Source organism: Electrophorus electricus, chromosome 4, assembly GCF_041902795.1.
Source record: "Electrophorus electricus isolate QZ-2024a chromosome 4, ASM4190279v1, whole genome shotgun sequence".
Taxonomy (NCBI): Eukaryota; Metazoa; Chordata; class Actinopteri; order Gymnotiformes; family Gymnotidae; genus Electrophorus; species Electrophorus electricus.
In genome coordinates, this window is record NC_137500.1 from 7,065,979 (window position 1) to 7,085,923 (window position 19,945).

The window sequence follows — 19,945 nt, forward strand, 5'->3', positions numbered from 1 at the left end:
GTTGTTATTGTTAAGCCCCGAAAATATCTCTCTAATTAAAAAAGAGATCAACCAAAAGGAATTTTGTTTTAATAGCTACAATATAATTTCTTGGTGAGATCAACTCATTTTTTTTTATTGTGACAAATTTAAAATTAAGGGAATCATGAAAATATTATTTGAATATGTATTATCATTTGAAATCCAAATGATTATATGTTTGTTTCTTTTGCGATATGGGCCTTTCTTAGTTATAAGACTGGATGGTTTGAAAACTGGAATGTTTTCTTCTGGGAAAGGCGTTAGTCATCTGGCCTGCATAATATCAATGCCATACAGTAGTTTGCGAGTACACAGATCCTATTGTTTTAAGCTGGTTGCCAGAGAAACATTAGGCATCCATAATGAAAAGGTCTGTGTGATGTCACTAGCAGGCATGTATAAGGAGTTTGGCAGCTGAGGAAAGACATAGGAAGCCCTTTTTTTCTTTATGGTGAACTGGGAGGCTGAGTTTGGCTAATAACAGTGCACTGCAGGGAATTGGCTTAGAGTCACAGTTTGACTTGTTTTCAAATAGGTTTACTCATCTTTTGCTGGGACACCTCATGATGGCACAATTTTTATGTACAAGGGATGACTGAAAAGGCCTTTGTTTTTGTTACTGTTTCTAGTTGTCTGGATATGGTTTGCATGATATTACACCATAATGGAGTTGTGTGGTATCGAGAAACAAAAGTTCTGTATATTATTGGTACTGTAAGTTTGCTGTTTGCTTCAATCTACAGCATGATGTGCAAAGATATTTAAACAACAAAGCCGCATGATGTGGAGCTGTAGGTTTCTTTAGGAATATCAGTGACATAGAAAAGGATGGAACCATGCTAAACGGATAATTAGTCATCACCATTGGCCACAACCCCCCCCCCCCCCCCCCCAAAAAAAAAGTCATGGCAACACCACATTTAGAATATAATACAGACAACTCGCATAGAGTAAAATGACAAATCCAATTGTGTGTGTGTTTTTAAGATCTACAAAATACAGTATATTTCATAATATACCAACAAACCACACATACCAACCAAATATAGAACCAAAACACTGTTCAAAAATTGATCAGAAGTGCTCTAAATTGAGCTTGTATTAGAAAGGATTCTGTTTTGTCCTATGACATTTTAAAAGACATTTTCCATCATTTTGATGCTGGCAAAGGCAGTATTATTTAAACCCACAAATCCCTTTGATCAATAATTTATAAACTCAAATTCACAACAATACGTTTTTTTAGAGCACATGCGACATGAATATATAAGTTCCCATTCTCTATTATTTCCAATTATTGGATTTATGTGTTAGTGGAATCTAATTTGGAAACTTTATATAATTAGATGCTAATCAGATGCTGAGGAATGATGGTGTTGAAGATTTATTTCCCAGTAGTTTCATAAGCTTAAAATAAGAAAAAAAAATCCATTTTGTTCTTTTCTAAACTATCGATGTAATGTTTGATTAATGCATGTAACATGAACATTTGCATGCATAGCCAGGGAATGACAGTGTTCAGAGTAGCCAAAATCTGTGCTCAAGTAAAAGTACTGTTACTTTAAAATAATAATTATACTATATATAATAATTATAAAATAATAATCTAATAATTATAAGTAGAAGTAAAAGTAGTAATTTAAATTATTACTTAAGTAAAAGTAAGAAAGTATCTGTTCATTGGGACTCATTTAATAACACAAGTCAACAATACGTGCATGTGTGTGTCATATAAACTAAAATAAGAGGTCTACATTGTTCTATTTTTGTTCCATTGTTTTATGCTGAATTCAAATCTGTTTTGAAGATGTTTCTCTCAGGCATGGTTTTTAAGTGAATTTTACACTAAGTATATGTTGTTTATTGATAAATAATGCTGTTATTACACTTAAAATATGTACAATCTTGAACATATTCACTATTAGTTTGCCAACATAGAGGGCCTGCACTTTTCATGGTACCGAATTTCCACAGGCCTAATATATATTACGACATGAGAGTATAATCGGTTATATACTATTTGTCCTCTCTAAATAGACAGCTTAAAGCACTTTGGTAGATGTCTGCTAAATGCAGTACATGTAGATGAAAATATAATGGAACAAACAAACAAAAAAAAACTATGGTTGATAGAGAAAACAGATTTGAATTCAGCATGCACATATTTGAAAACATTTGAATTCAGCATGCAAGAATACTTTACAAACAGCTGTTTTTCTTTGCTCTGGGTCTTTGTCCTACAGTAGCTTGTGTGTTATGGTTAAGATGCATGAGGTTTTCATATCGGCTAAATATATATATAATATAAGTGACAGGTGTCATATTGGATTTGGTGATAATTTTTTTGATTAGTTCATTTTCTGGGAATATTTCAAGCTCTTACCCAAGGTCACTTATTGGACATTTTACTTTTCGTTATATTTACATTGCAATTGTGACGTTCGGAGGCTTAAGCAGGATGCGGGGATGAGACACGTTGAAACAGGCATTTATTGACACGCTTAACAACACAGATGTAGCACGCAGGCTATCATGGTCAAACACCCACAACATCCACGATAAGACAAGATACTTTTATACATGCGCCACAATGAAACACAACAAGGATCGGGGGGGCGAACCGTGACAGAGCCACCCCCCCCAACAGCACGACTACCAGCACGCCAGCCTATCGGGCTGCAGCCACGAGACCAACACCAAACGGCGAGGCAAGAGGACCAGACAACCCGCCACGGGCCAGCGCAAGCAGGACAGCAGGGGGTAGGACAGGGACCAGGACGATGACAGACACAGGGCCCCACACACTAACGGGGACGGGCACAGACACAAAGGGGAACAAAGCGACCGGTATATTCAACGTAACCGGGACAGGCACGGTGATGGGGACAGGCACATGAACAGCACACAAAGGATTGGCTTACAGTCCAGAAAAGGGGGAAGGAACCCCAGCCAATCCCCCAGTCATCAGCTGGGTCAAAGACTGACCAGCCTGGGGCGGGGATTGTCCTTCGCCATGTTTGGTAGCGGCAGCTGTTCTGGTTTTGGTGCATGCGCTTCGGGAAGCGCAGCAGATGTATTGTCCGTTTCCAGTGCAGGCACTGGTGCTGCTGCCTTTTTGCCTCTACAAGGCTGAGTTGTAGGTGCATACGCTCTGGGGTTCTTCGCCTAGAGGGACATCAACTTTGTGTTTGTAATGATTGCCACAGATGAGCCATCAGTATTGATTGGCGAGTGATCGCCTCATACTTTCGTGAAGTCAACCACCACATCTCTTTTGTTTTTTCCATGTTCAGTGACAAGTTGTTGACTTTGCACCAGTCAGTTAGCTGCTGCACCTCCTCTCTGTATGCTGACTCATCATCCCTGCTGATGAGACTAGCCGCAGTCATGTCATCAGAAAACTTGATGATGAGGTTTGGGTTGTGCATAGCTACACAGTCATGGGTCAGCAGAGTGAACAGTGGCCTGGGGGATCCCAGTGCTCAGTGTGTTAGTGCTGGGGATGTTGCTCCAAATCCAGATAGACTGGAGTCTGAAAGTTCAGGATTCAGTTACAGAGGGATGTCCTCAGGCCCAGTAGTCTCAGCTTTTCAGATGCTGAGGAATGGTGTTGAAGATTTCTTTCCCTGTAGTTTCATAAACTTCAAATATGAGGAAAAAAAATCCATTTTGTTCTTATATAAACTATGGATGTAATGTTTGATTAATGTATGTAACATGAACATTTGCATGCATAGCCAGGGAATGACAGTGTTCAGAGGTGGGTAGAGTAGCCAAAATCTGTACTACAAGTAAATGGTGTTAGGTTTTCTTTCTTTCTTTTTATTTGTATGGAATACTAATTTTTCATTAATGTTTCATTAATCAAATTAATTGGTTTTACCATTTCGAACATTTATCACCTAGACACAGGACAATCCCACTCGGCTTTAATACACTGACTAAAACCACTAGAAATACCACACTATATGTGTGAATATATGTGTGAATGTGAAAATGTAACAAATTATTTTACCCTTCACATTTTTCATGTTAAAAAATATCCAAGGACTGCTTTTAAAGGACAAATGAATCATCTTTTATTCACACTCACTTGCATGAAGTGCTCATGAGTGAAACATTTTTTTTTACGAAATCAACATTTAATTCATGTTTACAGTCCTACTGTATTACATCCAGTTATTGTTAACAGTGCAATAAGGAAAAAACCCTGATGACTGTTTAGGGCTTCCGCATTTGGTTGCCTTTGATTAAACATCAGTAATAACTGCTATCTGCTTGTATTTCAGTAATGAATGCTCTATTAATGATTAAATTCTTGAAATGCCTTATGATTTCTATCCAGTTAGCACTAAGTAATCTCTCTTACTTACTTACTTAAGTATTTTCATTTAAACTCTATTAATATTGAAATGTTTTCATGTATTCCTTAAACCTCTAAATTTTCCTTAAAACATCTCAAGTTTCTCTGGTCATCATTCCAGTGGGATAATCAGCAAACATTGATCATTATGGGATTTAAGGCTTACTGTATAACTATCTAAGGCTTACCGCACTCAGCAGTAAGAAAAGTGATGAAATAATCTAAACTATCTAAACATTTTGCTTATGGCTCATCCTTGTATTTATTTATTTATTTATTTATTTTTGATGAATGAGCACTTAAAAACAGACCCAAACCCATCCAGTCAAAAGTAAATGCAGGAAACTATCAGAGCAGTCGCTATAGCGATCAGACTTTGCAGCAAGAGCCTTTCCCCTTCCAGGAAGTGACACTTTGCTCTAAGGTAACAAAATTTGAACAAGAGGCTGACCCTGTAACCTTTTACCATGCCTTCTGGTTCTCTAGGCATCTGACTACTCAGCCCTACAAAACCCAACCTGGATCTGTCAAAAGGCTGGTGAGCCCCAAGATTACACTGATCCAAACTAAAGCTTTGTGGGTCAGACACTAGCCTTGCTTTGGTCTCCAGCTGCAGGGTGTATGCATTTCACCCAAACATCTAATATGATTAAGTTTTGCATGCTGTAGCAAAGCAATTCCAACTTCACACCAAAATAGACACTCTCACTATCTCTCTTTCCTCTCTCTCTCTCTCTCTCTCTCTCTCTCGCTCTGACCTCATTTCAGTATAACATTTTAGGAAAATAGCTGTCACCCTTGCATGAAGATGTACCAGTACATCTCTGCCATCCATCAGATAAGCAGAGCACAGTGAGAGTTGTGTTGTCCCAGCGGGCCTCAGGGTGCACACAGTACTCTGCACAGAAATGAGACATAACAGGGCACAGAGAAAATAAACATTTCATTTCCAGTCATTGTCCATACTGATCATGTGAATCAGTAAAATATTATAATGTATATTTGTACTATGGTGTTGATGTGCTTGTTTATCCAATTCTTGTGAGGAACTGAAGGTGATCTGATTCTCAGTATTCTGTAGCACAATAACACCACAGTAGAAACCATAAACAATCTCTGTATTGTGTAACTAGCTCTGCACATGTTTCTGTGTGGGAAAGAATTCTGCTGGAGCTGTGTTTGGGTTTTAATATCATTATTATGGAGTGGACACAATATTTTATGGATTTGTTGTAATTTTTAATCTAAGTCATTGATTTTTTGCTTTTTTCTCTTGCTTTATTTTCTATTCATGTTATTTCAATTAACATTGTGTTTCTGATTACTTTGAAGCTTTGGCTTTCTAAACACAATTTAACATAAAAAAAAAAAAAAAATCTTGGTGGAAGAACATTGCTCTGCGTTTCCAGTTGCATAAAAGGAACAGTTTGCATCATTGTGGTGCTTGGGGTGAAGAGGGAACAATCACAGTTCTGTGTGGGCTTTATGTAGCACGTGGGACATAGCCAAGTGCACACCAGTGGCCTGTAACTCAGTAGTCACAAAGACTCGGACGTCGACAGACTGGGCACACAGAACTGCTGTGTCCCACGCCGAGCTCCCTCTGACCCACAAAGGCAACAAAAAGCCACACTCCAAGCTTCACTTCCACTTGTCTTCACAGCCAGGTTTCTAAGGCAAATCTCAATGGTGGCCCTGTCATCTCAAAGATGATCAACATTCTCTACTGTGTGTTTTTTCTAAAGAAGGTCATCTGAGAGAATGTAATGCTTTTGCAGATGCTGACCATTATGGATTCAGCCTGTTACAGCTCACTAAAGTGAGACAGTCTGAAGAATCCTCAGAGGAAATCTCAAAACTATTTCAAAGGACACAGAAACACGTATTCACCTATATTACACAAAATTGCTTTAGATATTTCATCTTCTTCTCTTGTTGCTTTGATGAGTGAAGGATGAGTAAATAAATGTATTTCTAGACTGAGAGGACTGTTTAACCAATGATTTAATAATCATGAGAATATGAACATCCACACAGTCCTCAATATAAGAAATTATGAAAAAATCAGAGCCTTATCTCTCATTCTTCTGATAAATGCAAAATTAAACCAGAATTCCATTTATATTACATGTATATAATTTACATTTAATTACTTTAAACCAAAATTATTTATATACTGTGTATATCTTGTATGTTATGTAATGCTGTTGAAATGTTCTAATTTCTCATACTGAATACAGCCTACTGCTAGTATTATTCTCTCTGGAGCTCTCTATGTCTCAGTGGAATATTTTTTTTTTATCCTCCTGAATCCTCCTCTGATCCTCCTCAGAGCTGAGTCCAGCTACACAAAGGCTCTGCTCTAGGGTACCTCATACAGCCTGTCCAGAACATTCCGGTCCTCCAGTTTGGAGTGGACAGCTGCCTTTCGTCCCCTCTAAAGCAGCATCATGGTGAGGGTGAGCAGCAGGTGGAGAGGGAGGAGGGGTTGGACAGCATTCATCTGCACCGGGCTCACATTATTTATGGGTCTCTGGCTCACAAGCGAAATAAATTATTCTAATTGGTCATTCGACGCTTGGGCTAATGAGCTTTCATTCCTAACACTGAATCCATGATGAAGTTTAATTATACCTGGGTTTAAATACACATGAATGCAATTACTAGGATGTTTTGGGGGTTTTTTTTCCTGAGACAATCCCCTCACCTTAGTGTACTTACAGTGGAATAATGCAATTCATGGTAAAACAGAAAAAAAAAAAAAAATTAATTAATTTTTTTTTTCAAAAGCAGACTTTGTCTTCAATTAATCATTTGTAACTAGTCCATTGCCTTCCTTTTGATAAAGCCCATGATATGAGGAGTTCATTTTATCTTGTAGCTAAAAGCAAAAACTGGTTGGCCTCTAGGTCTTCCCTTAATTATCCACCATCAATACCATTGTCTGCACACTCACAGGAGCCCCTTACTGAGTATGAAAAAAATACATGGTAGGTTTGACTCATGCTTAGAAAGACTTTATGTCATGGGACTTCAGTCACTATAAAAAACTATCATGCAGTAATAACTGCATTTCTTTTTACTGGGTTTAAATTATTTGTCAAATTTAGCTGTCATCTGACCACAGCATGCGACAAGTAGAGGAAAATATATCAGAAGACTAGTGATGATATAAGCATTTAAGAGTCCAAACCTCCTATATTGAGGTGAAAAGCATAAATACGATTTTAAGATGTGCATGTATGTCTGTGTCAGTTATAAGTCAGAGAACTACAAGCCTTATGGCACTTTGATTACTGAGTACAAAATATGATTTATTGGCTCCTAAAGGTTGAGTCATTTGAGTCATGCCTGAGTCATGCTTAATACAGGTCGAGTAAGAAAAGGATATTCCAAATGCCAAAATGGCAGGTGTACTCCAGGAAAGTTTTAATGCTATCTGTTCTACTGCTGACCTATACGTAGGTTAACTTTGATGCATCAGTTGTCCTTGGCACCACAGGAGAGGTGCAACTGTGCATGTGTTCTCTTCTCCTCAGAAGACAGCCCGGCACCTCTCAGCTGCATAGGCCTGGCCTGAGCCATGCCCTTCCATGCTGGTGGGGTTGATGCTCGTAAGGCGAATGGCATTGGTGGGAGAGAGGTTTCTCCTCTAATAGGCTGTTGAAGAGGATGGCATGATGAACCTCAGCATCCAGGGTTCTTGCCTTACGGTCTCTTTTCAGACACTCCACGAAAACCACAGAAAGAGCCTCCACAGAGTTGACCAGCCTGTCCATGCTGGCTCAAAGGTGTTGGATCTTGAGTCCTTAGTCAGGGCTTGCTGCTGTTGACTTATTACCATGCCATACATGCTAACAGCCTCTTTGAGGGATGCAGATTTCTAACATTATTTCGAGACAGCAGCGAGGCATAATTGGTGGAGACAAGCAGGTTTACTGAACAAATATATTTTAGGAAATAGGAAAGGAAAAATATAGGAAATATAGGAAATAGGAAAAAAATATTGGGAAAACAAAGACAGCTCTCTTAAGCAAGGAAAGTGAGCTAAGTATTAGTCCAGAGCAGGCTAATGCTGGGAAACAGCTTCTATGGGGTAAGGTAAGATGGGAAAGGTGAAATAAGGAACAAGTGAGGGTAATAATCAATAATGTGTGATTGAAAGATATGTGTTTCGTACTCATGTGAGCGCAGTCTTGACTGAGCTCTAATACCCTATATGAATGGCATAGACTTTAAAATCTGGTAGTCTTAAACTGCAATATTTGTTTTCTTTTATACTTAGCATTTGTTTAAATAAAAATAGAGGTGTAACATAGGGCCTATTTTATTATTTAATTATTTTTACTTAAATATTATTATTTAAATATTAGCTGTTCTTAGATCTCTTTGATATTCCCAAAAGACTCATTGTACCCATTCATAAATGAGCACGCATGCAAAAAAATACATGCATGCACACACACGTGCACATGTAGGAATTCACATGTGGTTTTAGAAGGGCTTACAGCCAGAGTGACTCACTGACAGATGGGACCTATATGTGAGGGGTAAAATATATGTTACTAGGTCAATGCTTAAGGGAACAACAACCATAACCATACCGATTCGCACCAGATGCAGTCATTACCATTAGACATACAAAAACACTCCCTTCCCATTTTTCTGAGAAGTCCTAAAAAGCATATCTTACTCATTCCATTCATACTGTGATTTAAATATTTTCCTTAAAAGCTCACTTTATAGGTCAGCTGGGTTATATTAAACAGTACTGTTGTTTGTTGTACAACAAATCATTAATAGATGCAAATACACCATAAGATTTTTACTCTCATGAGTTTTAGCTGAATGTCTGCTACAAGTCTAGCAATTTTCTCTTCTGATCCCACGTTGTACTGAAGACTTCTGTGTTTCTCTGTACATCACTTAGACTTTTTATTTGTATGTTTTTATGTACTCACTGTAATAGTTCATGTGTGACTTTCATTAATAAATGCTGTCTTTTGTGTCTCAAAAGGCATTTGTGTCACCCTGGTGATAGCTAGTCCAGTCCTCCAGTCAGAAATAGAGCACTATGCCTGTCACAGATAGTCACTTGTCAGTCTTTTGTTCAGATTCATGCTAATGTGGCATTTTTGTGCCTATTTAACTGCAACCCAACACCCAGTTTAGTGTACTGTGTGGTAGTAGTATGACATAAATGTCAAACTGGCATTTCATTACAGAAAATCCAAACATGCTTCTTGTCTTTCTTTTTTCCTTGACACATATTTGCTGAAACATAATTTTGATGGCCCTGCTTTCATGTCTGATCACCTGATCTGACCTTTAAATATTTATTTTTCTCAACATTTTCAGATTCCGAAACCAATGGTCCCCACTTCTGCCACATGATCTATATAGCACAACCACTTTTACACAGAGCATCTAATTTGGAATAGTATCTCTTTAACATATTGGAGTTTGGTGATGTAAAAATGTACATTATTGAATATCCATCAAATAAGACATACAATATACTAAATATCACTTTTGCTGGATTGAAGACCGAGGAACATTATGGTTACATTGTAACAAGCGGAATGAAACGAAATGATGCGTATTGCCAGAAAGGTACTTTGCTGCCCTCTACAGTCAGAGAAAATATATACACAACAAAGCAATATTTTCTAGTTTCTAGGTACTCTTCTTTCTACAACATTTCCACCCGTTTACCTAACTGACTCATCCAGAATAAACAAGCCTGCAAGGAATATTCATTATATTCATTATTATTATACTCAAAATGTTTGGGGTCTATAAATCTTCAGGATAAAATATTTAGACATACCACAACATTTCAAAATGTATTTCAAATTTTTTATTATGAAAATTAGTCTTAAAAATGTATTAAAATGATACACAAAATGTGAAGCACCAAAAGCAATGCAGAACTACAAGGGAGAAGTGTATACCTAATCCTCTTTGAATGTGATTGACTAGTTATCTTAGTCATCTTAGTGCTTCCCATGTCTAAAGCATGGCAACCCACACAGAACTCACAACTGAGGCCAGCAAAGGGCCCAGCGAGATTTGTGACAAGGACAAACCTTCATTATATGTAAAGCTGGAAATTTTCTTCAGTGACAGGGGTGTAAAGCAAGGCTCCTCTGTGTAGCATACACATTTAAACCTCTCCTCAAACCAATCAACATCCTCTTGTGACAGATGTCCCTTCACAAGCAACCCTCCTGTGTTGTCCATACAGATGTGGTACCTTTGTGGAGACAAGTGAAGATAGCCTCCTTTTTCCCATGCCTTCCTCACACATCTTCCCTTAGCCTGGCACAAGGCTTCACTGCACAGTTGTGAGGCAGTGGTGACATTCAAGATGTAAGGGTTCAGGACTTTCTCTAGGTAGCGTTTTGCAGCTGTACAGGAAGCCTGGGTGTCATGATTCACAATGGAAAGACAGAGCAATAGCTTTCTTTTAGTGTGGTTTCATAATAATGTTCCATGACTTAGTAATTCAATGATTTGTCACTGATCAAGAGAACCCAAAGGCTGCAAGTTGTTTCTCAAAATTGACTACAAAATTGAAGTTGACTACTTCATGTTCATTATATTTCTAATCATTAGTTTATGCCAGCATTTGTATTGTACGGCATCGTGTGTCTAAATACCTCTGAGCTTGTGATGTTCATATTACCCCAGGCGATGACTCCAGAAGCTCCTAAAGCTGCAGCTTCCCCTATAGTGTTCACCAGGTCATACTGGAGAAAAGCACTCCGTTATTACTATAAGATGAACAAGAAACTGTTTGTTCTATCGTGTATAAAGCAACCATACAGCCATGCATAATGTTGATGTTATCATAGTAGCACAGTTTCAGAAAGGGAAAAATGTATCAGCTTGAATCTGAAATAAATCAAACTATAAAAAGAAGGTATTTTTGGAAATGTAAAACTCTATATCTAAACACAAACTTCTAATTGTAACCTTTCCAGAATTTAAACCTCTACTGTATAAACACATCCCACTGACCTCAGATAGGTAGTTGTCCTCACTGTCTTTGAAGCAAAGGCGGATGTATGCATACACAGGAATGGAATGAGTCTTGTTGGGGAGCACCGAAACCCTTAATGCCTCCTGAATTCTGTGACGGGCATAGAGCATGCCCTGTTTGGATTCCTGTAGTACATGCTCTAAGTAGATGGATGGGAAAAGAGCAGTGGAAGCATTCCAAAGCCAAAACAGCTCATCATTCCTTGACTTTTCAATTTCTGGACATTCTCCAGTATAATTCTCTATATTAAGGTTGTAGTCATAGTTATAACAGTCGGGGTACAAATAATATCCCCATTCACGTGATGGTCTCAATTTCTTTCCAAGGTTCAAAGATTTGAGAAAATATTTTTTTGCTGCTTTTTCAAATGTCATCACTGCTAAGGTCTGTGCCTCTTCATAAGTAATAGAGAGATTGCTCTGCATGATGGCCTGTATAGACTTTTCTCTATAGATATCTTTGCTACCCCAGTTTCGGACCCACTGTGGCCTCCATTCCTCCAGGTCCAGTACAGCCAGCCCAGGATGATTCTCTGGAATATAAAAGATGATACTCTCCTTGGCGAGATCCCAATGCTTCTGGAAGTTAATTAGTTGTGGAAGTCCATTGTCATAATGCTTTCCACTTTCTTTGTCCACATAAGGGAAGATTCCAAAGCGGTCAGAATAGAAGATGGAGATACTCTGATTGGTGGCTAACTTTAAGGTGCTGCTCACCAACTGGAAGTAGGACAGGTCCAGCTCGATGGCAAAGCGACTCTGGCAGAGTTCTGTAGGAGCGTTCCACAAGAACAGGAAGGGGAAACCTGGTACTAGAGGTAAAGGACTGAGCCCTGCCCAGCAGTAATGGACAAGCATCAACAGCAGCAGAGCCATTACACACACCCTAGAGAAGAGGTACATGCTGTGGTTTTGTCAGTGCCTGAAAAAAAGGAATCCCTACAAAAAGGTGCAAAGTAATGTCAGCCTGAATGCTTCTTAAGTACTGTACATCTAATTTTTATTTTCTTATACCATTATTTTAAAAATATCAAAGTGCCATTATACTGTGGAGCTCAATTTTCTAGGTTTGCAACAATAATTCTCTAAATATCTGAGAGATTACTTACTCTGTATCCCTTTCTGGATTAGCAATCTTTTTATTTTCGTTTAATTTATCTCATTTAAATTTAGACATTATGACATCAACAAGAAAAAAAAAACATTCTATATACATTCACCTGATTTACATGTAATGTTACACAAATCATTTAAATTTCTTGCACTCATATCTCTGTAAGGTTCTGTGCAATGCCACTAGCCATGATTTGACCATGATACCATATAGCACCATCACACACACACACGTATACATATAGATCCCAGGAACGACATCCGAGATTTGTCCCGAAGAGTGAAGTCAACTTCACTGTTCCTAACCCAGCATTCCTAACCCTCATGGTACTGACAGGTTAACCCAACTACAAAGACATTAAGATCGTCTAGAGAAGAAGCACACCAGTAGCCAGGTATTTCCCCATCATGTTCCTGAATACTGAAGTGATCTGGGTTTAGGTGCAGGTAGACATTCGAGTCGGGGTCCTTGCAGACACAGCGCCCATTACTCTGGCACAGAGTATCACTGCAGAGCTTTGCTGCTGCAGTTATGTTGGCTATATATGGGTTAAGGGTAGAGGGCAAGTAGGCAGTCAGTTCTTCACATGAGGCCTGCAGTGCAAGAGAGAGAGAATACGTCAAATACAACTTCAAGTACTATGGAAGACTTTGAAGGCTTTTGTCTCACTCCCCCTCAGTGTGTCTTGCCAAACTTCAAAGTAACTTTAGCGTTCAAAGAAGTAAAAATGCTGCTGAGGAGAAAAGATTTTATCTGTATGATATAGATGTTTTTGTAATCCAGATTTCCATCTATATCATGCAGATAAAATCTTTTCTCCTCAGCAGCATTTTTACTTCTTTGACAATACATGAAGTTCATGGTAATAATGTGAAATAAATCATTCATTGACATTTCACTGAACAAATTGGGTGTGTAATAACCAAATCATGTAATCCATTAAAGTCTGATGCTCACAACAAAGAAGAATTGATGCACAATTTATTTTTGAATTTTATGATTTTAAATAGTATTTTGATATGGATAATTCTGGATAACTTTCTCTGCATAACTCACTGCACTACACAGTTCACAAAAGCCATAGAGTAAAAGATAGATATGCTTAATCACCTTGTTCAAGCACAACCATGTCTACAAATGCATGAACTGAAAGTAGCATATTAAGTTTTTTTTTTAATGCGAAAGGAGACTTAGGAAAGCCACCATTGTTTCTGGGGTGATTAACACCATGACAGTTCATGCTTGATCAGATTGAGATCTGGGAAAATTGAAGGCCAAAACAAGATTGTTGTCAGAGTCCTCAATCCATCCTTATTACAGTTTATTCTTAATGCTAAATAAACTGGTAGCATTAAGATGTATTGACAATGTATTGACTATACCAGTGATTAACAGTAGCCTATTCATTGTGTTGAATACTTTTGAATGTGTTGCATGATTAATTCTTTCTCTGGAGTCTCTATGCACACAGTTCTTGAAAAATATTTATAAATCAAGACGAGTAATAAATAAAATGTACAGGAACTCTTCTGCCAAAGGTTACTGCTGTATATAACCTTGGAGAAAAGCGAGAGGCAGAGGAGATATGATGTCCTTCTAAATTACATATTGAAGAATAATGGCTGTTATTTAAAGGTATTTGCCTTTCTTAAAATGGACTATTAGAAGCAGCCATTCATCTGACCAAAAGTATTTCAACAGGTCACTAAAACTAGTTTTGTTAGAAACTTCCCTCCACCTCTTTACCTAAGACACAACTCGCATGACATTCAGTTGTTGGGAAATAGTCAAGGCACATTTTTCCATTTTTCTAGAGGAGGATTCAGATGTCTTCATCAGATTTAAAACCACATTTATGTTTAATAGGTATACATCAGATATAGTTTATAGTCATTGTTAACAAGATACATTTTTTGAGCAAGGTAATTTATAGTCCATATATATCAATTGATGACTAAAGGTTTATATATTTAGAAAAATGCCAATTTTAGAACTAATGTAGATGTCCAAATTGGGGTCTTAAGTCATATTTTAATAACTAGAACATGGCATTATTGTTATATAAAAGTTGGTCTTGTTTTAGAAAATCAATAATGCAAGCATAAAAGTTTCCCTCTTTCCCTCTGTGTGTGTAACTCAGAATATAGAGTATATTTTCATCTTTGAGGAAACGATAGAAAATGAAGGTCAAACTGATAAAGCACAGCATTTAGCAGTTACATGCAGAATGTAAAGTTGAGGCTAATGGAAACTGCAGGGTGTGCAAATTTGTTTGGGTTAGTGTAATCTCTAAATTTCACCAAGTCAGAGTGCATGACTGAAACACAATTACAGTTAAAGAATTATAGAGGTTTAAACATTTTAGTAGATTAATGAAATGTTAACAATATTATCATCCAAAACTATTTTTGATAAGATAGTAATAAAGTATAAAGAATGGCGCAAGGTATGCTTTCAGGTCATGTGTTTCAGGTAAGCACAGAACACACCATACATTTGCATGATTTATTTATATGATTTAATTTTTATTAATTTAAAAATATACAAATTATTTTTTTTTCTGTATTGGATGGTCAGGTAATAATGTTCTGCTATTTTTGCATAAATTCTGGGCAGTGGCTTTGACAGAATTTAGCAGTGTTATTGATAATAGCCTGCAAGCTATTCTGTCAAACATATTCTCCTAGATAAGTTTATAACATTTATAAACTAATATGATGGCAAAGACTGAGTGTCACAACTAGATCTTGAGAACTGTATTAGTTAAGATACACTGGCTATATAGTGTCATGCTTATGGACATGCACTGGTTGTTGTCCACTTCTTTTAGGTTGCAGCAATGTACCGTGTCAGTAAGTCATGGAGACAATCTCCTATTTACCTGCTCATCTTGATCTTCTCGCTCACCTCGTTGCTCAGCATATCCTTGGCTCTACCCCTCACAGCTGCTCCACTCTTCAAGGACACACCTTTTGCAGCCATATGGAATGCACCTACTAAAGTGTGCAAAGAACACAAAATCGCTTTGGACTTTTCTGCATTCCAGGCAGTGACCACACCAGCCAACATCCCTGATCAGTTACTTGTCCTCTTCTATTACAATCGGCTTGGGCTGTACCCTTACGTAGACACCTCCACCGGGAAGCAATATAATGGAGGTATTCCCCAGAATGGGAACCTGATGGCCAGCCTTGAAAAAGCCCTGCATGACATAAACTACTACATTCCTGAGTTTACCCTTGGCTTGGCTGTAATTGATTGGGAGTCTTGGCGTCCACTGTGGGCAAGAGACTGGGACTCCTTAGACATCTATCGGAGTCTGTCCATTCAGTATGCTAAAGAGAAAGACCCATCACTGTCCTCTAATAAGGCTGTTGATGTTGCCAAGGAACAGTTTCAAAAAGCAGCCCGTGCTTACATGGAACTGACAGTGCAGCTGGGAAATAACATACGGCCAAAGTACCTCTGGGGCTACTATTTGTATCCAGATTGCTACAACTATGGCTGGGATAAACCAGGGTACACGGGAGAATGCCCACAGCGTGAACAAATTCTTAATAATGAGCTCCTTTGGCTTTGGGAATCCAGTACAGCTTTGTACCCCTCTGCATACTTGTCAATCGGCCAGAAGGGAAAGACCAGCACGACTCTTTTTGTCAGAGGTCGGGTGAAGGAAGCTGTGAGGGTGTCTGCTCTCCCAAGGAAAAACTACACTGACCCCATTTACACCTACCTCCGCCCTGTGTTCCATGATCAGAACAATGTCTACCTGGGCGAGGTGAGATTGTAGATTAAATAACTGGTAAACCTGAAAATGGTACTTATCTGGTTTTGCATTTACAGCTGAATACAGTGAGTTCTTGACAGATTTTATGAATTGCACTATAAGTATGAGAAGTATATAGTAATTATACCAGAATAGTGTAATTTTGGTTGGTCCCTCTCTATACTTCTGCTCCTCTACAGGTGGATCTAGTGAGCACTATTGGGGAGAGTGCAGCTTTAGGCGCATCAGGGGCTATACTCTGGGGAGCAAGTGCTGACTTTGACACCAAGGTAATATCAAATATTAAACAATATCTATGTGTGTGTGTGTGTGTGTGTGTGTGTGTGTGTGTGTGTGTGTGTGTGTGTGTGTGTGTGTGTGTTTTACCTGGGCAAGAGATCTGCTGGAACCACTCTCCCAGTTTGGGAAACAACTAGTAGCTCAGTGTTCCAGCTTCTGCAAGCGGCAAGTGTATGGGGTTATTTTGCTGCCAATAGTCGAGAGCACATTTTTTAAATTCGAGCACAAGTCAAGCAATAATGACAGATTTCCTTTAGTCGCATGCAAAATATACATGTGCTCACTCATATTTACTCTGCTCAAATTCACTGTGCAATGCCACAAAACTGCTTGTGCTCTTAGATATATCCTGCTCTTGCATGAACTTGCTCTTCTTTTGTTTTGTACGTGAGTGCACTCAAACTCATCCTGAGCACTCGCAAGTCTTTTTATGCTTTTGCGCTCAGGTGTTACTGCTACCACGCTTGCTTAGTTCGTCAATCAATCAGAAAGAAGTAGCAAATTTTGACCAATGAAATTGTTCCTGCTGCCATACATACTCCTGGGGAGATGACATGTTTTATTGATTTGAAGCTGGGATACTACGCAGGACCCTCAAGCTCCTAGGCCTCTGGTAGAGGACCTGAGCTTGAAGGAAAAAGACCACCCAGAGGAGGGCAAGTGTGGAGTTATTATTATATAATCATACCAGGCAACTGTGGCTTTTCTAAATCTCACATAATATGCAACCTTCTGTTGGTGCATTTGTAGACATGGATGTGCTTATGTGTTTTTTTACTTTAGTGCTGTTGTGTACTGTGTAGGGCATTGATGTCACACCTGCAGACCTGAGCATTCTCCATTTCCCTGGTAACCTAGTCACTTCTGGGTTTTCCAGTTTTCGTCTGTCTCTATGGTTCCCTGTCTCCTCCTCTTTATCCCCAGCTCTTCTTAGTTTGTCCCTGATTATGATCCTATGTAAACCTTGTTCCTGCATCTTGTTGGTCAGTCATTGTTTTGGTATATCTCGCTAGATCTCATTCCTATGTACTTACTTTCCTCACTCCATGTTTCTTTCCCTGTTCATGTTCGCCAGTACTCTGCTGTATATCATACTTTCCCTCTGTGTTTTAGTCTACGTTGTTTTTCCCGTGAGTATTCGTCTAACTTAATCCGCTCTCTTTTTCCATTTGTTGCTCTCTCGTCCCTTCACTTCCGTTAGGTTTATCTTCCCATGTACACAAGTGTTGTCTGGTTTTCCTTTTTAGTTCTACTTACCTGTGTTTTTGTTGGTCAATCATATGTATGGTCAATCACAAGTCTGAAAACTGCACACTACAAAGTGAGTGATCTGCTGGCGTGAAGGCAATATCTAGTCACAATATCTAATGGCAGTGGCAATTCCAATGTGAAAGTAGTGGTATATTGTTTCCCCAGTACACACACGCCTTTTCCAAGTTGGTGGTTGCTGGGGTCATCACCACCCAAGAGAACTGGAATAGAGTCCACTCTGCCCCCACGTGCTTTGATGTATGAGAAAAATTGCTTGGGGTTCACCGCAGCTGACCCAGCTAGCTCGCTTTCATATCGTAACCGAGAGGCTCACAAGATCCCTTTACACGTCAACCTCGCACTCCTGTAGCCTTTCCAGGTGATACTGGTCGGGGCCCTCACATAGCAATTCTAATGTTTGGCGCACCTACGTAGACTCTTACTTTCCACGCAACCAATCCATGGTGGGTGGCTTGGCAGTTGCTTCCCTAGCAGAACGTAGCGGTATGTAAGGTGACGATACATCGCTTTGGAACTGTACAAATTTGTCCCATGCAGTGTCCCAATCAGTGATAGGGTAGGGTGCCTCTCTAGCCTTATCCCTCATGGCCGGTAAATCAGCCTTCCATATATTTGGTCGCTGTGTCCGACCATCAGTCCTTAGTCAGGTCAGGTTGCATCTAAACAGCAACACTGCATGGTCGCTGGATCCTAGCAGTTGCCCATAGGACATATCACTGATAGTCAAACACCTATTCGATGCGTGTGACCTCAAAAAATCAAACGGGTTTATGCCCCTTTTGCCCAGTCCTCACACTCACCTTGTTAGCCTGTTATTCTGTCTGTCCTTTGTTCTATTCTGTGTTTGTCTGTATCTGTTATTAAACCTATTATTTATTTATTCTATTCTATTAGTCACGTTCTTTGGCATCCTTAGTTAGTTCCGTTCCTCATCACATCCAAGGTGCCAAGTATGTTCGCTCATCACCTCTCCATCATTACAATTGAGTCATACAGAGAAGGATAACAGACACACTTTTGTAATAAAATGATAAGCCAGTATTGTACAACCTTTTGTCTTTCTCTCTCTCTCTCTCTTTCTCTCTCTCTCTCTCTCTCTCTCTCTCTCTCTCTCTCTCTATCTCTCTCTCTCTGTGACATTATCCAGTAGGTGTTTAGTCAGACAAGAAGTCAATGTTCCATATTAAGATACTATTCAAAACCATAAATGCCATTTTAATTTAAAATTCAAAATCACATTTTTCATCAATTTTTCTTATACATGGTTTAGTGTTTACAAACTGCATTTATTAAGCGAAATGTTAATGAATAATTTATTTTAGCTTATTACTATGAACATCATGTATTGTCAGGTTATTGTAATTTGGATTTCCATCTATATCATGCAGATCAAACCTTTTATGGTAAGCAGCACTTCATTGAGAACAAATGCTACTTTGATGAATGTTGGCAAGACACACCGAGGAGTGAAACAAAAATCCTTCAGTCTTCCATAGTATTGACGTTGTATTTGACATATTTTCTCTCTCTTGCCCGGCAGGCCTCATGTGAAGCATTGGCTGCTTACTTGCCCTCTACCCTTAACCCATATGTAGCCAACGTAACTGCAGCAGCAAAGCTCTGCAGTGATACTCTGTGCCAGAGTAATGGGCGCTGTGTCCGCAAGAACCCCAACTCGAACGTCTACCTTCACCTGAACCCAGATCACTTCAATATTCAGGAGCATGATGGGAAATACCTAGCTATTGGTGTGCCTTCTCTAGATGACCTTAATGTCTTTGTAGATGGGTTTACCTGTCAGTGCTATGAGGGTTATAAATGCTCTACCAGCATATCCATTTCTGTTCCCCAAACTCAAATAGTTATTCAAGTGTAAATTTTAAGTCATACTACATGAAAAAGTTATGTTACAGTCAATAAGTATTATCATAATTGCCATAAATTTTACCTGATATTTTAGACAGTGCAAATGAAATTTTCAATGTTGATTTATTGTGTTTTGCATTTTAACAATTTGTTAGTAGTGTCACAGTAGACCTAACAGAGGAAGATACTTAGCTCTGCT

At 38.7% G+C, this 19,945-nt stretch overlaps 2 protein-coding genes across 2 annotated transcripts; one reads left to right on the forward strand and one right to left on the reverse strand.

Annotated features, from left to right (window-relative positions):
* Window positions 1–10,396: 10,396 nt before the first annotated feature.
* LOC113568061 (hyaluronidase-5-like) lies at window positions 10,397–12,304 on the reverse strand. The gene is made up of 3 exons (XM_035523623.1): window positions 11,408–12,304; window positions 11,047–11,136; window positions 10,397–10,807 (listed from the first exon to the last, which is right to left on the reverse strand). Exons 1-3 carry the CDS (start codon window positions 12,302–12,304, stop codon window positions 10,397–10,399), a joined length of 1,398 nt encoding a protein of 465 aa, XP_035379516.1.
* Window positions 12,305–14,978: 2,674 nt separating this feature from the next.
* Window positions 14,979–19,756, forward strand: LOC113582602 (hyaluronidase PH-20-like). Its single transcript, XM_035523624.1, has 4 exons — window positions 14,979–15,014; window positions 15,373–16,320; window positions 16,509–16,598; window positions 19,421–19,756. The coding sequence occupies exons 1-4, from the start codon at window positions 14,979–14,981 to the stop codon at window positions 19,754–19,756; spliced, it is 1,410 nt and encodes a 469-aa protein (XP_035379517.1).
* The last annotated feature ends 189 nt before the right edge of the window (window positions 19,757–19,945 follow it).

Coding starts and splice junctions, on each gene's coding strand:
- LOC113568061 (XM_035523623.1), bottom strand. CDS start 12,304: ATGGCTCTGCTGCTGTTGATGCTTGTCCATTACTGCTGGGCAGGGCTC. Junction 11,137..11,407: donor AGGACAACTACCTATCTGAG/GTCAGTGGGATG, acceptor GCTTTTCTCCAG/TATGACCTGGTGAACACTAT. Junction 10,808..11,046: donor TGAACATCACAAGCTCAGAG/GTATTTAGACAC, acceptor CATGACACCCAG/GCTTCCTGTACAGCTGCAAA.
- LOC113582602 (XM_035523624.1), top strand. CDS start 14,979: ATGGCGCAAGGTATGCTTTCAGGTCATGTGTTTCAG. Junction 15,015..15,372: donor TTTCAGGTCATGTGTTTCAG/GTAAGCACAGAA, acceptor CACTTCTTTTAG/GTTGCAGCAATGTACCGTGT. Junction 16,321..16,508: donor ACAATGTCTACCTGGGCGAG/GTGAGATTGTAG, acceptor GCTCCTCTACAG/GTGGATCTAGTGAGCACTAT.